Here is a 20,924-nt window from a genome sequence, read left to right as displayed (position 1 = left end):
AATCCAATTGTGACTCGTCTTTAATCAAAAACGCAGAATTTGTACAAAACCAACAAATCTGACATCGCACGACGGAACAATGGCCGTCATGACAAAATGAGGTTGCCATCATCACGCCGCGGATCGATTCCGAGTCGCAAAAAACAAACCCAATTGGAATTGAAGTTTCTTACACTGCATAATTATCCCAATCACATGGCAAGGACAAAACAAGGAAGGGTTCACCCAAAAGTCACGATTCACGGTTTCTGACCAAGAGGGCGAAATAAGCCGCGACAAGCGATCGGCCCGGCTCAACCACAGAAGTATATACAAATTTCGCTATCTACACTTCACGTGTCCATTTTATCGTCTTCTTCCAAAAGGGCGTCCTCCTCTTCTTTCGTCAACTCGGGGCCCAAGTCCGAGACGTCCATGGCCGCTTCGGGTTCTTTCCCCGGGGACTTCCCGCTCTCCTCAGCGTCCTCGTCCAGGGCTAATTTCCCTTCCGAGTTTTCATCTGATATAGAAAGTTCGGCCAAATTTTGTTGCGTGTCTGTGTCTAAAATTTAAGAAATACTCAATGTTCCAAGAGCGCCAAGTCGGAGCGGGCCGTCGGGACCGGATATCTAAAGGCCTTCTGTCGGCAAAGCATTCAAAATACACAAATATTCATACAGTATGTTGTTAGATATCCATCAACTATTTCGACTTAATGGCTTAGAAACGGTAGCAGCCCTAGGGTTACCATACGTCCTCCTTCATGATTTGTCCTCCGAGGACGCCTAAACGTATTTCTTTTTGGCAATTCGTCCTCCTTTACAGCTTTTATAGCTAACACAGTGGGCAGATTCGAGTGAAAATGGGCATAAAAGACGCAAAACAGGAAATTCGTGGTTCGAACGAAAGTGACGACCTGTTATTTTTTTAGTCAATCAACGTAAAGTATAAAAGAAAAACTGTATTTCAGGAGGTAAGCCAGAAAGTTGACCTTCTTTAGTCAACCGACCACGAAATGGCAAAAATTTCCATTTTTTCGGGATTTTACTTTCGAAAGTGTCCTCCTTTCCCCGATTCCAAAATATGGTAACCCTAAACAACCCGGCATCATGCTTTCCAGTGAATTCGGCACTTGGTGAATGTGGTACAAATTTTGTTATGGAAGCTGTGCAACAGCAGTGCTTTAAAAAATTAGAAAATGAATGTTTCGCTGAATACGAGCTTGGATCGTGACACACGGCACTTGGTGAATTCAAGATTATGTTGGCTATGTAACATTGCATTCGCATTAGGTGCCACCATGCGGTGAATTTACTGGTAACCATCACAATGTTACAAGGCAAAGATTTGCTTGAAGTAGAAAGGGCAACTGTGACGAACGTTAAAGACAGTGGTGCAAACACATCCCACCACCATCAAACAACACCACGGGCTAGACAAGGCATTCACTCAATTTCTGATCATTCGACCTAGTGCAATCTCATTGTAAAATTATGACATGTGAACGCTTCCGTCAGTAAAAAGCACTTTATTGCTGAATGTCAATGAAACATACGAGAAACACTCAGTTCGATTGCGTCGCCAATTTTTTTCGCTTAAAATCACACCACTCTATACCTTCTTCATCGGTTAGCGATCGTTTCGGACTTTCAGCAACGCTGTCGCTGCTGTTCGCTTCGAACCTGCGTTTTCGCTGGTTGTTTGGCTCTGCGACTTTCTCCTCTGTAGCCTTTTTCTCTATGCACAAAAAGAAGCAGTGAACCTGGTGTTGACAACGAGTACGGATCATAGATTAAAAAACGGAAAATAAAGCGCGATAGAGACGGGTTAGGAGAGACATCTACAAAATAATACGATGCAGTCCAGTGAAACATTTTTAGCCCCCCCAACAACGTGTACGATGTTTTGGTCGTTCACGACAACTTCCACATCCATTAACCCTTACTTTCTTCCTGGGTCTTCTGACGAGCTCTCTGAAACGGATGATGGTTTTCCCTGGACGGTAACTTATCTATCCCGAGTATCTGCGAAACAAGAGCAGTTTCACGCTGACCGGCGGCGCACCAAGAAACGACGCACGCACCAGGTGTATTTCGCGAAACGCCAACTTTCTCAAATATCTCTGCGATATTCTCGTCAGGTCCTCGCGCTGCTGTATCGTCATGCAGTCGAGGATGTCTTGTTGCGGACTCCGCTCACAAGGGTCGTTGATTCCGGGCAGGTCTGCGGAAAAACGATCCATTGTCTACTCCCGTAGGACAACTACCGGCTACAATGGGCAATGACCCAATTTACGATGAATATAGGCGCTAGAGATTTAAACCTTCCCATCTCGATGACGACGTCACCCTGGCAACTGGCTTGCTTCGTCAGCAGAGGGGTCAGTAACCAGGTCGTCTTACTTTTTTGAAGTACTCAGTAGAATTTTTTCAACCTACATCACTTGGTTGTCTTAATTAGATTCTTGGAAATTGCTACTTCGACTTGAATAGAAATTTACGATGCTACTCCTACCTCTACTTGGGTAACAATGACTACATTGGCAACCTCTTCGAGTACTCGAATCTGAATCGAGTAATTAATCTAATGATTCGAGTCGAGCAGTAAAAGACGATTTTTCGAGTACTGAAAATAGACGCTCCTAACCACCGAAAGTTAATCTATTGACGAAAATTTTAGTTTAGATAGTATTTTCCAGTGCGGATGCCTTCAAACCTTCATTGTCAGTGACACAGCATACGAAACAGATAATACAAAGATACGAAGGTTACTGGAAATATCATATTTCTGAAGTCACGATTAATACACAGCATTGTCACAAAGTGCAATGAAATCGGTATGGTCGAAAAAATACCAAAGTATCTTCAATGTGATGGATAGCAGTCATTATATTCTTTGTGGCCGCATAAAAGGGTCATATTCGAACTTTGACATCATGCATACTGCTATTACGTCATAATGAGTAATACTCGAAAACTCGACTCGAAGCAGAATACGTGATTCAGAATCGATTTTGCCCAGCCCTAGTCATCACTAGGGCGATTTTTTTTTGACATGTCAAAAAAGTCAAAATTAGGTTAGAATTGTAGCGTTAGGTGAAACAATGTAAAAATTGTTTATGAAGTTAAAACTTTTTTGCAACCTGCATATCGCAGATTTTGCACTGTGGGTGACATTTTACAGCTTATAGCCTACTTTATAGGCCTACCGTTGTAGACGGCCGGCCCATTGTCTTCTCATCGTGAATCATCAACAGGACGACAGTTTTTAACAGAGAATGTAGGAAAGTATCTTTCGTTGTACTACAAATTTTTTCAATTACTTACAATTGTAATGCGTGATGTAACTACTGGAATTCATCATAGGGCCAGATTTTGTTAAAATAAAGTTTTTTCATGTAAAATTTTGTCAGTTTTTGAGGCAGTAGTTTGTTTTAGACTAAACTACTTCTTAAAGGGGCACTGCACTCTAAAAATGATGTGGTCTCAAATTGAAGGGCAAAACGAAAGAAAAATTTGGGCCGCAGCCGTTTTCTTCAGAACGCCACCGTAATGTAATGGAGCTGTAATGTATTGAAATTTCCAGAGTTGCAGCACGCTCCGGCAGTCACGCAGAGATCGAACTTTATATAGTTGTCAGCCGATGTTATGAAGGTAATAGAATACACTAGGCCCGATTCTGACATAAATCTCCTGACTGGACAATGTGGACATCTTCCATTGAACGCGGTATCTAAACCACCTTGGCGTGTACGACATATTTCCTTTATAACATCGGCTGACAACGATATAAAGTTCGATCTCTGCGTGACTGCCGGAGCGTGCTGCAACTCTGGAAATTTCACTTCATTACAGCTCCATTACGGTGGCGTTCTGAAGAAAACGGCTGCGGCCAAAATTTTTCTTTCGTTTTGCCCTTCAATTTGAGACCACATCATTTTTTGAGTGCAGTGCCCCTTCAAGGACAGACAGTTCCAACCAGAAATGAAGATAGGTAGGCCCCAGTACAATTCTAACATTATGTGGGAAAACACCTAATTTGCACACGTTAGGTCAGATTTGGATTTGGTCAAAATTAAGATTGTAAGGTCAAAAAATTTGATTTTCAGGTCAAAATTCTTCATTTTTAGGTAAAAAAATCGTCCCAGTCATCACTTTAACTCGACTCCCGTTTCACCAGGATTTTGATCGCCTTTTAATGCTCTTTCTAGAAAAAGAGGACGAATCTTCATGGTAAACCTACATAATCTAAACAAAGCCGGCCCATTTTCCTCCCGACTCGACCCACCTGGCAATAAAATACCGCCGGCGACAACTTCGAAAAATCTCCTGCACGCGTCCCCGGGACCCATCTGCTCGTCCGAACTCGTGAGGCAGTTGTATATCAACACCTCCAGCGCCTGTCAAGAAATTACACAGGAAATTTCGGCGAGTCCTATCCGACGCGATGGCGACTTTACCCATTCGGAAATAACCGTCCATTCCGGGTCGCGCTTTTGCAGGTCTCGCAAAATTCTCGTCAGCACAACGCAAGACTGAAGCGTGCACGCTTTGGCCTACACACGGAGAAGCAAATGTCAGTCTTGCAACAAGGAAACGTAATCGTAAATATCGCGGCGCCCGAGCTCACAGACGTGTGCCACAAATGGGACACCACGTGAGGTCGGGGCGCCAAAACGTCATCCGGAGAGCTGATACCATGTGCAGACCGTGAAAATTATCGTCTCCGCGACACGCAAGAAATAACACACGACAGAAGATGTGGACAAGGTATCAGGCCTGCGTGTTAATAGGTGGCCGGGGCGACTAGCGAATACACAGTAACCTAGCAACAAAGGGGCAAAAAGCCCGTCAAAAATCGTAGTTTATGAACCTGGAACCAATGGGTGTGTCGCAGACAAGCGAGGGCTTCCAACATTTTAGACTTGTTTAGCATTCCGACCGGATCGGGCTCTGCAGCGGGTTCTGGATGGAACCGTAACGAAAAAGAAAACACCAAGTTAATTCGAATATATAGCAGGAAAAGGACACAGTCGGGTGATGACGGCAAAAATGCACGTTCCCAGTTGTCTTTCATCGAGAAATGTAACGGGTATCTCCCGCGGGATCGCATTGCCACTATTCCTACCACCTTTCGCGATGCTCTCTTCCTTGATGTCGCCGTCTTCCTTCGTGCTTTCCTCCTCATCCTCCTTCATCTTTTCATCCTCAGTCGCCTCTAGCACCTCTGTTTCCGACGCTTTCTCATCGGCCTTCTTCGGGACTTTCTGCTCGGGCGGACTTCTCAACGAAGTAGCGGTAAGCACGATCGAGACCTTGAAATCACGGAATGCACTCCCATAAAATGGTTACCAACATGGTGTATAATGGCCATACGCATAGGACGCAAGTACGCTGAATATGCCGTCCATACCTAATAAATATTTGGGTATGAGGAAGAGGCATATCCAAAATTCCTTAGGGATGTATCGGCCTAAACTAGCTGGTGAACTCTCCGATTTAAAAATAATTCACTAGGTATTTCTGTACATGCTCCTTATTTGAGCAAATTAGTAACACACTGTTAGAATGGAGCAATTAGAAGCAGCTGGAGATTAAAACACTGTGTCCTCGATTGATTTGGCTGAAAAAGTGATTTCAATTTGCGACAACTAAAGCGTACTACACAGCAGGAGATCGCGTCACGATCTGTTACCGAAAATCCCGAGATGCCTTTCCATTTGTAAGGCAAATGGACATGACACCTGCTGGTTTGTAATTTGATGTGCGCGAAGGTACTGTTGACATCTCATCGCGATGGTAATATGATGTGCAAACGAAATTGCATTTTGTTCCTTGCCGAGTTGTTGTAGACTTGTAGTATGCAGGTAAGGTGAGTTTACACCAGCTTATATACATGTTAAGTTTATCAACACAAGAAATCTAATCAGATTCCCTAATAAATGGATGCTTCTGGCAACTAGTACACAGCCAATAGATTTGAAGCTACTCGACCGTTTTTTAGCAACGACTTACATTCCCACGCTACTACTACTACTACTACTACTACTTTTGCCATTCTTAACAAGTTGCGGTTATATATTTGCTCAGTTAATGAAGGTCACAGTAGCTTCAGAATTTAAACAGCGTCGATAAATATCATCTTTACCGGGATTTTTTTTCTGCAATTTAAAATGCAACCCTCACCAACTTTATCGTCTCCAGCATTACAGGCATCCACAGTTACTTATGTTTTAGACTCAACAAATCACTAGCAAATTCAATACATGTTTCTGCACTATATTTAATTACTTCGACTGCGGAATCAGCATCGTCACGCGTCTTGATACAAAATCCGGCATCTTCTTCTCTCCTCTCCACGAGGACCTTCAACTCCGGATCTACTTCTTCCAATTTTTCTGTGATACGAGACAAGCTTTGTAGAATACGCCAGACGCCAAAAAATCAGCCGAGCCATCACCTTCGAGGTGTTGCATAATTCTGTCCAGCAGCTTCACAGTGGGAATCTCCCCGCACAGTAGGACTAGCTTCACGTGCCGATCTTTGGCGATGAGGAGACCTTTAGCCAGGGGGCCAACCCTGTTCACCCCGCAAAGTACGCGTGGTCTGGTGTCGACCTGCTTCGGGGTCTTCTTGGGTCGCTTCAATCTTTAGCGACACATAAAAAATAAAATAGAAACGAAAAACCGCATTACGGAAGGAAATAATATACTACATTTTGATTTTCGCTCTCTTCTCTTCTTTAGCGGGTTCCGTTTCTTTTTTATCTCCTTCCTCGCTCGCACCGTCCTTCTCTTCAGCCTTCTCTTTATCGTTCTCCTTCTCTTTATCATCTTTATTCTCCTCTTCAGTTTTACTTTCTTCATCGTCATTGGCTTTTTTAACTGAAGAAACATCGGATTACGTTACACACTGTAGATGCATAGAATCCAAAACCAGACAAGTAAGAGGCACACAATTCAGCAGAGAAAAATTTGATCAGTATCACTAGGAAACTTAATCGTGTGTGAATGCGATTAGCACCCGATCGACTGTCTTGGATCCTGACACAATGAAGACGGGATTTGAAAAATTCCAGCGTCATAAAATGGTGAGTGGCCGAGCATTTTAGGGTTGTTCAAAACTACTTTTTTTCTGGATCCCGGGGATTCACTCATTAACTTTGGCTCAATTCCCACCAGTACCTATACGCCAATTCAGAGCCAATTGAAACTGTTGAATTTATCGTAAAAACAAATTTTACGGTCAACCCAATAAAATTGTTCATCAGCGAAGTTATTTGGGGTTTTTCATTCATAATTCTGGGATTTTCCACCGTCTATGCTATTTTTCCAAATCCGAAACTTTCGGCTGCCATAACTTCGCTCCTACTGCTTGGATTTGCGTCAAATTTGTTTTACATCATTTTAGTAGACAGACCAACAATTTCATGGGGATGAAAGTAAAATTGAAATATTTTTCATAGTAAATTCGAATATTTCAATTGGCCTCTGCGTCGGCGTATACTGGTTGGAATTGAGCAGCATTTTCGGAGACAAATTATCAATTTAATCAGTGAATCTCCGGGACGTATGTGGCCTACACTACCTTCCGTCGTCTCACATCTTGAAAGGAAAATTCCCTAACCTTTATCGCAGTGACAAACTAGCATGATGCAAAATGAAAATGCATGATCATAAAACAAGTATTGCAAAAATATCATCGGCATATGGGAAATCTTATATAAAACAACATCCCTGAAATCTCAAAAGAGCTCATCACGAAGGAAGACAAACCTTCTTTGGGATGGTCCTCATCGACAAATTTATCCGACAGCAGCTTCAACGCCTGTTCAACGGTGTTCACGACTCGGTGTAAATGCTTCAATTCCCCTTCTTGCGGATAGATCTCGGAATGCTTCGCCATCACGTGCCTGTCGTCCGACGTGACAATTGGCCGGGCCTTCATATTAAATCGGCATAGAACAAACGTCATCGGCAAACGCAATCCAGAGCAAACCTGTGGCGGCACACCATCCCAATTGCCAGGACCACCGGGGAGTTCCAAGAGAGGGGCGCCACGCTGGCCCCTCTGTCGTCTCTCGCCCTCCTGCTGGTTTCTTATCATCTGGCTGATGAACATATCTTCCGGATGCGCCCTGCAATGGGGCACATACAAACGCGTAAGAGAAGCTTGCGAGAGAAACCGCTAGGTTGTCAAAACGTGACACAAGCAGTAAGCTCTACATTAGTATTCTTTCAAATAGCGTGGCCCATAAATCGCTGTATTCGAAATACGCATATTTCACAATTAGCTATTTGCAAGACTCAACCCGACAAGGTAATAAAGCAAAGACATATCGCTCCCCGAAAATGCGACTCAAACCATTTTGTGACCGATTACTTTGAGGACTCGTGTTTAGTGTCGACGTGACAAGACACCAAACCGAATAAAATTGAAAAAAAGATTTGCTTCACAAAATATTCACAATTACTGTCAGTCACTCAAGGTAATAGGGGTTGCAAATCTTCACAGCCCAAAAACATCTATCGACTAGTACATCAATAGGAGTAGAGTAATGATTGTGGAAGTCGATTCTTTTTATGAAGAGACACAAATTCAACTCAGATTAAGAATTAGTGTGTGTCATAGTTATGGTAAACAAAGAAAACGTTCAGTTTGCAAAGGGTATCTGCAATTTGAACTACAGTCTTTGCGATAGTAACTTTGCAATTCAAATTGGGTAATCAAATACTCAAGTCGAAGCTAAATACTAGACTCAAAAACGAATCAGTCCAGTGCACGATTCTTTCCGATCTCTACTATCTACACCAGGGGTCACCAACCCGGTGCCCGCGGGCACCAGGTAGCCCGCGAGGACTAAATGAGTAGCCCACAAGCCCATTCTAAAAATAGGTGGAATAACAGCAATTACCAACATTCGTCAGATTATTACCAATGAGCTTTTAAATATATAAATCGATCGATTCAGCTATTCTTGTTTAAAACACACTAACATGTAACTTACATATATAAACACTTATCTTCTATTACAATTAGTAATATATAGATATGTGATAGAATCACCATAAATTCAAGATACAGCGCATTGCCTATACAGGTGACATGACGGAATGCCCCACGGTCTTCTTGAAATGGCGGCGGTTCCGTTATGATAGCTCGACGACCAGGACAATGCCACAGTAGTAAACAATATTACTATTCGGACTCAGATAGCCGTGAAGTACTAGCAGATTTTCAATATCTGTATACCCATTACGCATTGCATCTTTTGACACAGCTTGTTTCTGTTACAATCGATGCAGTTTAATATACCATGTTTCTAACTTTCCGTAATCGTTGCTGCTGTCCGGTATTGTCATTTCTGGATGCTGAACCGTAGGAGATTGAAATTGTTTCACTGCAAAATGACCCCCACCTCACTGTGCAGCAAAGTTTGGTGCATTGTTGATACGGAAAAGTACAGTGGTGTATGCGCAGCAGCTATGAAGGTTGCAAGCGTGTATGGTTCAACTTATCGTTGTGAATCAGCCTTTTCGGACATGAACTTCATCAAAAACAAACACAAAACACGCTTAATTATTGCACATCTGGAACACTCACTCAGAATTGCAGTGTCAAGTTAAATACCAGAGTACAGCGCACTAGTTGATATCATACAATGCCAGGCTTCCCACTGACTGCTATAGAAACAGATAACATGATGTCCAGTCCTGCCCAGTGCTATGAATATCAAAGCGGAAATTCAGTGTGGCACGGGTAAACGGCGGGAGTAAATAGTAGCCCGCCGCTTCAATCATTACGCAAAAGTAGCCCTCGGTTGCAAAAAGGTTGGTGACCCCTAATCTACACCGATAGCGAAAAGTAGTTCCACACTCTCACGATCATGCCACTAGTTACGTCAAGCACTGCCAGCACATACCAATCAGCACCCGGCCCTCGGCTGATATCCATCATTCTCTCTTCAATATCCCTTCTCCGCCAAAAATCGTTTTGATTCCTCCGCATAAACGGGGGCGGCGGTCTCATTGGCATGGGCGGACCCATCGGCATAGGTCCCATTCCCATCGGCGGCCGCACCCAACCTTCATCCCAAAACGGCGGTCCTAAATCAATGTCGCCGCGTTAACGGGCTGCACAAAATCTCAAGGCCACCTCATACCGTAATCCATCAACGGTGGTGGATGCGGCCCGCCCATCATTCGTGGCGGTGGCGGACCCATTGGTGGACCCATCGGGCCACCGGGACCGCCCCAAGGCGCGACTGGGACTGACATCAACGGCTGTATCTCACTCGGCATGTCGGGAGATGGCTAAGGCAACAAAAAGGTGTAACGGTTTGCAAATAGAACTGGATCATAAAAATACATACCAGCAGAGCTCCACCCCAATTTGGCCCTGGGTTGCCACGGCGTCCTCCCCTGCCTCGATTATTCGGACCCATTCCTCCGCGACCTGCTAAAAAGAATCCCCGTGTAATGTCTGAATGTATCCGTAGGTTATTGAGCAGACAGAAAACCACTGGTTTAAAGAAATGAGAATTTTCAAGTCCCCACCAGGACATTTTACAAGATCATCTAACCATACATCGGAAATTTACGTCAATTATTCATTCGATTGGGAGAATTTTCAGCATTAATCCTCTTGATCGCACCGCATTACACCAGTAAATTGCTAACTGTTCAATCACAGCCTTCAGGGCCGAGAGTCACAAACCTTTACGATTCCTGTTCCGAAAATCATCGCCGTCTTTTCGAGCTCTGCGCGGTGGCACGTTGACAGGCGGCACGTTCTGTTCGTTCACGTCTCCTATGTCGGCCTCCAGGTCGTCGGGCATCTGACAAGACATTCAAAAATCAAACCAAATAATAGGTTGCGCAGTTGGGTTGCAGGGAACCTGGGCACAGACAAAGTTAACAATCACAAAGGTAGAGATTGATCAAACCAACAAGCTGTTACAAAAGACATGATGATACGTGAAATATGATGCTTCAACTGCTGTCGTGTGAATATAGTTGTAAATACCAATCAGGCGACAGGAAAGTTTTGATCCGCAACGAATTTCATAAGACCAGTGAGCACAGCAAAAATTAAACATCTCCACAACAACGCCAGTGAAAGATTTCCGAAGGTTTCCAGGACAACGTGTTTCAGGTCAAGGATGCCATATTGGTTACTTGGACATTTCCGCTTTTTCACGGGCCACCTCATTCAGTCATATCCAGTCTAGAATGGGTAACAATACATGGAAGATCAAGCCACCACTACCAGCCGGGGTAAAGTTCAAATGATAGCAGGGAGAATATATACGAAGCAAAGTCATTGTGTTGACTGCTCAGTTTCCAGGTAAAGTCTTGTTAAACGCTTAAACCCACTTTTTATAACTTGGTGACATCGAATGGTACGCATCTATATCACACTAATTTTCCTCACTCTTAGCAGTTTCTGGTCGCATTTTAAAGTACCAGAAGCAATAGGCGAAATCCCAATGGTGCGGTTACTTTACCATTCTTCGAAATTACAAGATGAAACATCGGTCTTGGCCGTCTGTGTCTCAAATCATATGACTTGGTTCGAGTCATGCGCAATGATTCGAGTCCAAATGGAGTCAACACACAGATTGATTCGAGTCGAATCATTTCCGTATTTTGAGAAAATGACTCGAGTCAAGTCGAGTAACTAGAAAATCCTGATTCAAAGGGATTTTGCGATGTAATAAACACGTCGTGAAACCCAATATTGCAGAAAGAAAAAATTCATCCTCATGCTACACCCACACCGCAATAAAAATAAAAGACAATCGCGACTGTCGGTCATGGATGAAACGTACCGTCCCAGACTGCTGCTTGCTCGGGAGTTCCGAGTTTTGAATCTCCCCGATCCTGACGAGATACTCGGCAAACCTCCTGGCCGCCTGGGTCTGAGCTTCCTTCTTGCTCGTCGCTTTACCAACCCCCACGAAATTGTATTTCTCCACACGCAGCTGCAACGAACCATATTTTGACTTCGTCATACATTACCCCGGGCACGAAAGCACTCACATCACAACGGAAAATTATGTCCGGCCGCTCTCCGATTTGGCGAATATCGTACGTCGGTCTGCTATGCCGAGCGCCGAGCCACGCGTACAGGAACGATTTGATTTCCGGAATCTTATCCTGCAAATATGAACGCAACCGTTGCGCTACTGAGTTCGACACAGCGCAAAAAATGCAGACCTTATCGATTTTTTCGCCCTCCTCCTTTTTGATGGTGGGTGATTTGATTTCCATGCTGAGCAACGGCTTGGGCCCGGACTTCTGCGCCGGGCTCCACAGCTCCCTGTTAGAACCTTTTGGATTTCTGGAATTGTTGTTGTACATTTGGCGGTTCTGCTGTTGCTGCTGCTGCTGGTTGTGATTGAATCCGCTGGGACCGCGAGGGCCGGGTCCTCCCCATCTGAGTGAACATAAGTAAATTTAGGCACTCAACACAAAATTGTTCATTGTGTTCCGGGTTGCATCAATTTAGGCACTCAACACAAAATTGTTCATTGTGTTCCGGGGCTGCGTTCATTTGGTACGAACCAATCCACGACTCGATAGAGCTTCAGCATTGAAATCAAATACAGGTTGAAGCTTTGCTAACATAACCCACAAATCTAGCACCAAAATTTTAGAAAAGGATGTGATAAATTCACACACTGATATTATTTGCTAATTTTGGCCAATATGTTAAAAGTAACGTTAGAGAACGATTCAGATAATTCACTTGCGCACCACCATTTTTCAAAACATAATACTTAGTGCAGCTAGGTCTTTATCACGAGTTCGCAGACCCTTACATTAGTAATATTTTGAAAAATAAGTCTTAATTTCACATAGTCATTGCTTTGTCTATCACACAATATAATGAGAATAGCAAGATTTCATACTGATATCCCAGAAAATATTGAATAAACTTGCAATGAGCAATACTAAATTCATATTAATCCCTTCAAGCTCCATTAAATATCAGAATACAACATCGGCGAAGACGTTGAAAAGGATGTGGAGTAATTCCCTGTCAACATGCAAATATTTTTTAAATCCGTCTCCACACCCTCTCAGATTTTTCTCTAAATCTACATACAACTAAAGTATCTAGTTCTGAGTACAACGAAATTTATTTCGGACAATTTCGTTGAACGGCTCTCGAGTTATTGCAGTTTGAAAAATGATGATTTTGTTGTTACTCAACCATGAAATTTGGTAACACAAAACCTGTGTATGATTGTAACTGATATAGCTCAGAGGTTACGTAGGGTAAAGGTTTGAATGTTATTTAGCAATAATTGCTGGTACATGTTCTTCACTTACCACGAATATCCCCGCTCCACAGTATTGGGTCAAGGTTCAAAACGCGATTTCAAAATTGGCATATGTTAAAATCGGTGATGCATAACGATATTTTTCAACTCATCTGGTGCAATTCTATTTAAACCAAAATTCACAAGCAAGGTGTCATTTGAAAGCTGTTTCCAACTAAAATGCACGAAACATAGTTTTATTATTGATATTTGACAGCAACATGGTTAAAAATATAATATGGTGCATAATGCAACATAGGTCATTTTTTAATTAATTTTAATTATATTAATTCAGTGATTATCTGATTTTGCCATTATTCTACTCGTTATATGATAATGTGTTTCAGTAGATAATTATTGCCATGCTCAGAGAGTACCTTTATTTATTGCCTGTGCATTATGCTTGCAAGGGTGCTTCTGGGTTTACCGACTAGGCGACTATCAGTAATTCGAGTCAACATCCAAATAATATTTCAATTCGTCTTCACACCCTCTCAGATTTCTCTGCAATATCATGTACAACTAAAGTACTCAATTCTGAGTAGAATAGAATATAATTAATATAACTTTATTGATCGGTTCTTGAGCAATTGCAGCAGTATGAAGAATGAGGATTTCGTGCTTACTCAACCATGAAATTTGCGTATAATTATAACTGCTAAAATCATACTTATACAGGCTGCAGGTAGTAATGCTCCTGTTTGGAATCGGTGTCCTGTGCTCACACTATATTTATTTTTTTATTTATTTTTTATTAAATTACTTTAACTTAAAATCATCACTGCTCCCCTGATATATCAGGCAAAAAGGCCAGCGATTCCAATCAGGCTAATGCTGGTAAGCAATGATTGGTAATACATGTTCTTCACTCACTAGGAATTCCCCTCCGCATTACAGGATCAAGGTTCAAATCTTGATTTGAAAATTGCCATACCAGTATGTTAAAATCAGTGATGCGTGACGATATTTCCGAACTCTCTGGCACGACTCTATCTAACTCAAAATTCATAAGTAAGGTGTCATATGAAAGCTGTTACCAATTAGAATCCATCAGACTTGGTTATAAATTGAATATAAGATTGGACCACGGTTAAAAATATACTTTGACACTTTATGCAGAACACGTCGTGCACTATTAAGAGCGCATCTTTTCAATTAAGTTTTAGACAAGTGGCAGTCAAATATCACATGCAATACCAAATCAGCAATGTTCTACTCTTTCCAAGCTTCCATTTGACACCTTCCTCGAAAAAATCGGTTTAAATAGAATTACGCTAGGCGGAGTTGCATATTTGTTACGCATGGCTGATTTTGAAAACATGATGACTTTGAATTGACATTTGACCCCTAACCCCCATTAGTAAAGTTAAAAATTTAGGTCTATCACAATAAGCATATACCAAAATATCTTACTACAGAAATTTAAGTCTGCCCGGGAGCAATTTGATTACTATAATGATAATTACAATTACACACAGGTTCCAAGCGGTATAGCGTCACGGCCGAGTGAGCACAAAATGTCATTTTTCAAATTGCAATAACTCTGTAACGAATTGTCCGATTTTCTTGAAACAAAGTTTGTTATGCACCAAATTTAATGCCTGATCGATGTGAAAATTTTCAATTTGATCTGAAATGGGTGTGGAGACGGGCGTTTGCATGTTGAGAGGGAATTACTCTGATGGTGATAACGATTAGATTAAACAATGCTCTCAACACTAGATAACCAATTTAGCATAGCCGACTACTCACCGTTCCTTCTGATCTTTATTGAACCCTCTCTGAAAGAAATTAGGAATTTCATGTTAAAAAGCTGCAACAAACCCAATCCATACAAGCTAATCACCGGGCCACTTTGGTCTTGACCGTGCCAAGCTCTCGGAAAAGGTGGGATCGAAGCTCCGTCTCTAGGAGGGCCCATATTGCTGAAATTTCCAGCGTTACTACCACCGCCCATCGGACTTCGTTGGGTCATCAAAGGTCGAATAGCTGCCTGCTGCTGTCCGCGAATATTCATATTCCCAGGAGATGCTGCCGATTGAAAAAAGTGAAACTGCAATCACGTATGTACGCTTGATGAAAAATATATATAATTACCGTTATATCCGCCCCTGTTGTTTTGCATGTTGAAATTCCCACCAACGTTCTGAGCCGGCTGGTTTTGCTGGAATCCCTGATTATGCCCGAAACCGGACATAGTATTCTGATTGCGTTGCCCGTACTGCTGGCTCTGTTGCTGTGGCGGGGCTTGCCTCTGTTGCATATTGTTTCCTCCCATCGACTGATTGTTTCCATAGGACTGATTTGCTCCTCCGAAACCTTGGTTATAATTGGTCGGCGCGGAGGAGTACTGCGACTGACCCGCGTTCGCCAGTCCCGGTGACTTGTATGATTGATTCGAGTTGTAATTTTGCATCATGTTGGACCCGGAGTATTGCTGAGTGTCCGTCTGTATAGCAAACATCACCGATCATAATCAATCACGTTTTGTACTAATTGTAAATGCAACTGGGTAAATGCCATGTTGAACCCGAACACGAATCCGAGAGAGGCATCGATGTTACCTCAACTCTAAGCGAAATCCATTAAAAAATAATCACAAATGCCTGGCAATGGAATAGTATATTCATATTGAAATGAACCCAAATATTTACGGCCGACACTCGTTAGGGGTCGACGATTACCCCTGAAGAGTGTCAGCCGAAAATATTCCGGTTTATTTCAATATGAATATACTATTCAATTGTGTATTGAAGTTCTGTACCTCCAAGAATCTCTTCAAATGCCTGGCAGTTGAAATTTGACCATATACAAGGGTAATATTACCACAAGGAAGGCATTTGGGTAGGCATCATTGAAAATATGCTTAAATCATTTCTATCCCTGCTATCAAGCAACTAATAGCAAATAGAACAAGGAGACCATAGAAAATAAAATATAATTATCCTAACCAGGGCATCTCTTCAAGACATAGATCCTCCAAAAACCAGTCCGAATAAATTCGTGATATCACATAACAAAATCAAGAGCTGCCGTTTCGTGATATGTAGGGCGATAATTTTATGCGAAGTCAAATAGAGTCAAACTTTTGTCAAAATTGCTTACAAAGTCTAAATTTTTTCGCACACTGCATTTTGCTGGTGAAAAAGCTGCAATGTCGATGAACTTATTGTTTGACATTTTACACCATGTAGCCTACTTGGTATGCCTACTGTTGTAGATGGCCCATTATCTACTAATGTCTCATTCTGAATCTAAAACCATCGAATGAAGCCAGTAAGTTGACATGTCGTGATGATCAACACACTGAAAAACGAGTGAAATTTGTAGTAGGACCTACGTTTTTACAAGCTCATGCCGATACCTTAAATATGAATCCAAAACTTTACTGCCTGGTGCATGAACATTCGTTCTTACAGCACAATGGTTTTGTTCAACGTATGGGTGGATCGCGAGATGTTAGCAAAACTCAGATTTAGGTTGCAGACAACATTGTTTGTATGAAGCAACAGGTGTGTTTACCAGCACTATTCACTAAACTGCAATGATGCCAAGCTACTTCGGAAGGACAGAGAGTTACAACGAGAAATGTAGAGAAGTACTAGAATTCTAACATCATGTGCAACAATGCCTAATTTGAATACCCGAGAGCCAAATTTTGTCAAAATAGTCATTTTTTAGTGCAAATTATCTGTTTTGTGGTTAAAAATTATCGCCTTAGTGATTAGTACGGACTTGATATCAGCATGTTTTAATGCCAAAAAGCATTCAAATACAGCAAACCGGGCTAATACCCGACACCATAATTCAGTTCTCTGACATGAATGAAGTAGACCACATAATGGGTCGAATGCACATTCCGTCTTCCCTACATTAAATAGACACAGCAACAGCGTGTTACCTCTAACCGGCTAAGCACTATCGCAGACACGACTGACAGCGAACTACTTCCTGGAAAAATTAAATGCTATGCGCGAATACAATGAACGACAGCGTGCCTCCATGAACAGCGTGTATTCTTACTGATCCTATTAAAAGCAATTTCAACAACTTACTGTATATTTCATTGGAGTCCTATAAACAATCCCAGTGGATTTTTGTTGATTGGCCGCGGGTTGCTGAGCTCCCAGTTTCGGTTGCTGATAACTACCCCATCCGGTTTTCGTCGGGTCGTTCTGAATCACGAAACGTTGACACTCCCCAACCGAAAATATGAAAGTAAGAGTTATAATACCGTATTCGTGGCCGGAGCGGTCTGTTGCGGTCTTTGCTGCTGCATTTGATTGTACACCGGCCAAGCGGGTTTTTGCTGCTGTTGGGTGTCCGTTTTTCCCACTGCAAAAATTTAAGGTGCCATCAAACTCATCATAACTTGCTTTGTGATTATTATATACTTGTCGTGGAATTGGCGGTAACATTGCCGGCGCTTGCATACTGCTGGTAAGCGTTCATCTGCTGCTGTTGTTGGTATTGTTGTAAATACTGTCCATATGCTTGCTGTTGCACTGTTGCTGTTTGGGTCGTCGCGCCAGATTGCTGGGTAGTTGGCGTGGACGCGGGAGTTGAATTTGAATACCAAGATTGCTGTATGATTCAAACGATATGAGAACGGTCAAAATCTCAAAATCACACTGTGACACACCTGAAACGGCTGCAAGTTGTTAGTCGACTGCTGCGCTGCTGCCGTGTTGTAAGTTGAATTCCCGGCATTGTAATTATAATTGTAGGCATAGTTGTATGTGCCCGCCGCAGTGGTTGTTGAAGACGCGGTGGACCCATACCTGAAAATTTGCAGAATAATCACCACATCAGGATGGTTCTGGTTCATGCGACTATCAACAGCGATAAAAAGTTTGCTGTTAACACGAGCATATTACATCACAGTGATAGTTCAAATACAAATAATTTTTTTGCCTTTCTGTCTGCGCCTCGGTCTGTATAAGATAGTGGTCATTAATCAGAGTACACTTGGAGTAATAATTTGCATAATAGCGAGACGTTCAAATGAAAACCTGACCCCCAACCTAATCCTCAACCCCAAGCTAAACTAACCCAAATACTGGCCAATTTGAATAACCCATTACTTTAATGGCCACATTACTTCAGTCTCAGCAAAATTGCTAGGGGTAGCCTAGATAAGATCATTGACTCGAAGCCCCTATATCTTGTTACATGCTAATAGAGTGGCCAAGTCAAAATAAATTGCGGTAGGCAGGTGCATTTAAATCGCCGCTCGGCAATATACGACGGACGACATATTGAAACATGGTTAAGTGAATGCATTTCGAACCGGATTCACTTGCTATCTTTCCCCTTGTGCCACTTCTAGTTCCAACTACAATAACAGCTTCCTTAAACCAATCAAATAGGATCGCAGCCTTACAATGGAGACTGCACATACAGAAGCATTCTGATGATTCTTGTGTCATAGAAGTAAGAGAATACCATTGTGATCCCATTATGTGTATATTTTTATTGACTTAGAGGAAAATGCCGTGCTTTACATCATCCTATTTTGTATGGCAGTGGTTGGCAACCTCGGGTTCGCCGACCTGTGCGAGTAAAAGACTGGTTCGTTATTGTGCAGGCCGACTTATGCAAGTTGAGGCTCATAATTTTAAAAATATAATAATGAATCCCTTCAATCGAAATATTTTTCAGTGACCTGTGGTGTAATGGCTGCAACGAAATTGCAATGCTGAATATTTGTCTTTTCTTAGACCAGTCCCCATAAGAAAAAAAATTCAAACTGGTCAACAGAGCAAAATAGTTGCTAACTCCTGTTGAGGTACATTTTTTCAGTGACTGCCACAATGTTTTAAAACTGTGGCAGACGTCTAACATAACTGAGCCAAAGCATCATAATTCATGATGTGTTAGCTCATGATGAATGGTTCATCAATCAGATTCAATATATAGGCTATAATAGCCTTGGCACTCCTTCGTTATTCCCCACACATCTAGAAGTGATCACCTTGAAACCAATAAATGATTCCCATGAACATGTGAAAATTTATAAACGTCCAACTCCAAATATATTGTTTTTCGCACCGGGATTAAGGCTGGGGGAATATTAGGGTCAGGTTGGAGATATTAGGGTTGGGGAAAGGGGTATTAGGGTGGGTTAGGGTCAGGTCAAGGTCATATCCTAAGATTAGGGTTGAGGAAGGGGTTATTAGGGTGGGTTAGGATATCCTAAGATTAGGGTTGCGGGTGAGGGTGCTAGGGTAGGTTAGGGTCAAGGTTGAGGTAGGATATCCCGAGATTAGGGCTAAATTTGGGGTCAGGGTATCCCAAGGTTAGGGTTTGGAATATTGTAATCTTCACCCCCAACCCTAATCTTAGGATATCCTAACCCCAACCTTGACCCTAACATCCCCAACCCTAACCCATCCTAATATCCCCCTCCCGACCCTAATATCCCAACCCTAATCTTGGGATATCCCAACCTAACCTAACCCACCCTAATATCTCCCTCCCCATCCCTAATATCTCCCTACCCTAATCTCCCCATCCTAATATCCCCCTCCCGACCCTAATATCTCCAACCCTAATCTTAGGATATCCTAACCCTAACCCATTCTAATATCCCCCTCCCCCATCCCTAATATCCGTCTATCCCACGACCCACGCCAACGCGAAAAACAATTCATTTTGACGTTTATAAATTTTTCTGTTCATGTTCATGGGGAAACATTTATTGGTGTCATAGGGATCATTTTTCCGATGTGTGGGGAATAACGAAGAAGTGCCATAGCCTTTGCCTAATCCCAGCAAACAGACATTCGTGGGGTGCAGTGGACAACTCTACATTAGACTTCATATGACACTGACAGTTGGACGGATGTGAAAAAGGTACATTAAAACAATTGTAGAAACAGGAATTTAAATTATAGGTCAAGAGACATAAAAGTTGAGTTTGTATTCTATTAAGTTTTCGAATCAAACAGAGCTACTTACCCTTGTGTAGCAGCACTTTGCGTGGATGTTGTTGACGCAGAAGCAGCGGCACCATATGCAGCAGCTGCAGTTTGTCCATACGGATAAGCGGTGGCTGTCGTTTGCTGCTGCACATTCAAAGTCGCATTCTGGGCGGCGTATTGGCTGAAAGATAACCCGAATGTATCTCGATTTGAAACGATTTTCATATGCATAAAAACTAACCCGTAAGACGCTCCGTACGCTGCAGCGTAATTATAAGCCATACCACTGATCAGTTATGCAGAATTATGTGCTTGGTTTTCTAAATATGAGTACGAAAATCGACAATCACAATCACACCTTCCGCGCGGTACTCATAATCCGCACAACGAGCAAGAAAGCAGTCGTCACATGTCAGTGGTTTCATGGGTCAGCCATCTTATCCTTGACACATATAACTGGCATTACAAAATAATGAAACGCATTCTGCTGAACCTATTATACTCTTTAAATTCAAATCCCATGCACACTTTGATGTACTAGAAATCTTATTAGGCAATTAACGATTGAATACAAACCAATTCAAACTTGTTTATTCACACGTGATTTGACGCAGAGGGCACGCACGTTCAATGTAGCGACGCATTCCAATGCCGAACGTAACATATTGACAACGTCACGACGTGGCCCTCTCGGGA

At 42.3% G+C, this 20,924-nt stretch overlaps 1 protein-coding gene across 4 annotated transcripts; it reads right to left on the bottom strand.

The window, feature by feature from the left end:
* Positions 1 to 2: 2 nt before the first annotated feature.
* Positions 3 to 20,641, bottom strand: LOC145444974 (uncharacterized). 4 transcript variants are annotated; one of them, XM_080323053.1, is made up of 29 exons: positions 20,470 to 20,641; positions 20,266 to 20,409; positions 17,948 to 18,086; positions 17,700 to 17,889; positions 17,540 to 17,640; positions 17,361 to 17,480; positions 15,403 to 15,754; positions 15,152 to 15,336; positions 15,058 to 15,086; positions 12,197 to 12,416; positions 12,020 to 12,136; positions 11,809 to 11,961; positions 10,695 to 10,815; positions 10,351 to 10,436; positions 10,141 to 10,291; positions 9,901 to 10,084; positions 7,977 to 8,115; positions 7,754 to 7,919; positions 6,694 to 6,862; positions 6,439 to 6,626; positions 6,270 to 6,376; positions 5,110 to 5,293; positions 4,852 to 4,943; positions 4,439 to 4,534; positions 4,267 to 4,378; positions 2,063 to 2,202; positions 1,925 to 2,003; positions 1,597 to 1,716; positions 3 to 499 (listed from the first exon to the last, which is right to left on the bottom strand). In XM_080323053.1, exons 1-29 carry the CDS (start codon positions 20,508 to 20,510, stop codon positions 333 to 335), a joined length of 4,092 nt encoding a protein of 1,363 aa, XP_080179179.1. In that variant the 5' UTR covers positions 20,511 to 20,641; the 3' UTR covers positions 3 to 332. The 4 variants fall into 4 exon arrangements, 3 of the variants coding, with proteins under 3 accessions (XP_080179179.1, XP_080179176.1, XP_080179178.1); XM_080323050.1 differs by having other exon boundaries at positions 3 to 541; positions 20,470 to 20,640; XM_080323052.1 differs by having other exon boundaries at positions 3 to 541; positions 10,351 to 10,433; positions 20,470 to 20,640.
* Positions 20,642 to 20,924: the final 283 nt, after the last annotated feature.

Source organism: Botryllus schlosseri, chromosome 8 (genome assembly GCF_051294905.1).
Source record: "Botryllus schlosseri isolate E-star chromosome 8, Bs_hap1, whole genome shotgun sequence".
Taxonomy (NCBI): Eukaryota; Metazoa; Chordata; class Ascidiacea; order Stolidobranchia; family Styelidae; genus Botryllus; species Botryllus schlosseri.
Note: the sequence above shows the minus strand (reverse complement) of the source record. Positions and strands in the feature narration are given on the sequence as shown.

Excerpts from the sequence above, each read along its gene's own strand:
- LOC145444974 (XM_080323050.1), bottom strand. The coding sequence starts at position 20,510 with ATGGCTTATAATTACGCTGCAGCGTACGGAGCGTCTTACGG. Across the intron at positions 20,410-20,469 it reads GCGTACGGAGCGTCTTACGG|CCAATACGCCGCCCAGAATG; the intron begins GTTAGTTTTTAT and ends GTTATCTTTCAG. Across the intron at positions 542-1,596 it reads ATCGCTAACCGATGAAGAAG|ACACAGACACGCAACAAAAT; the intron begins GTATAGAGTGGT and ends CTTAAATTTTAG.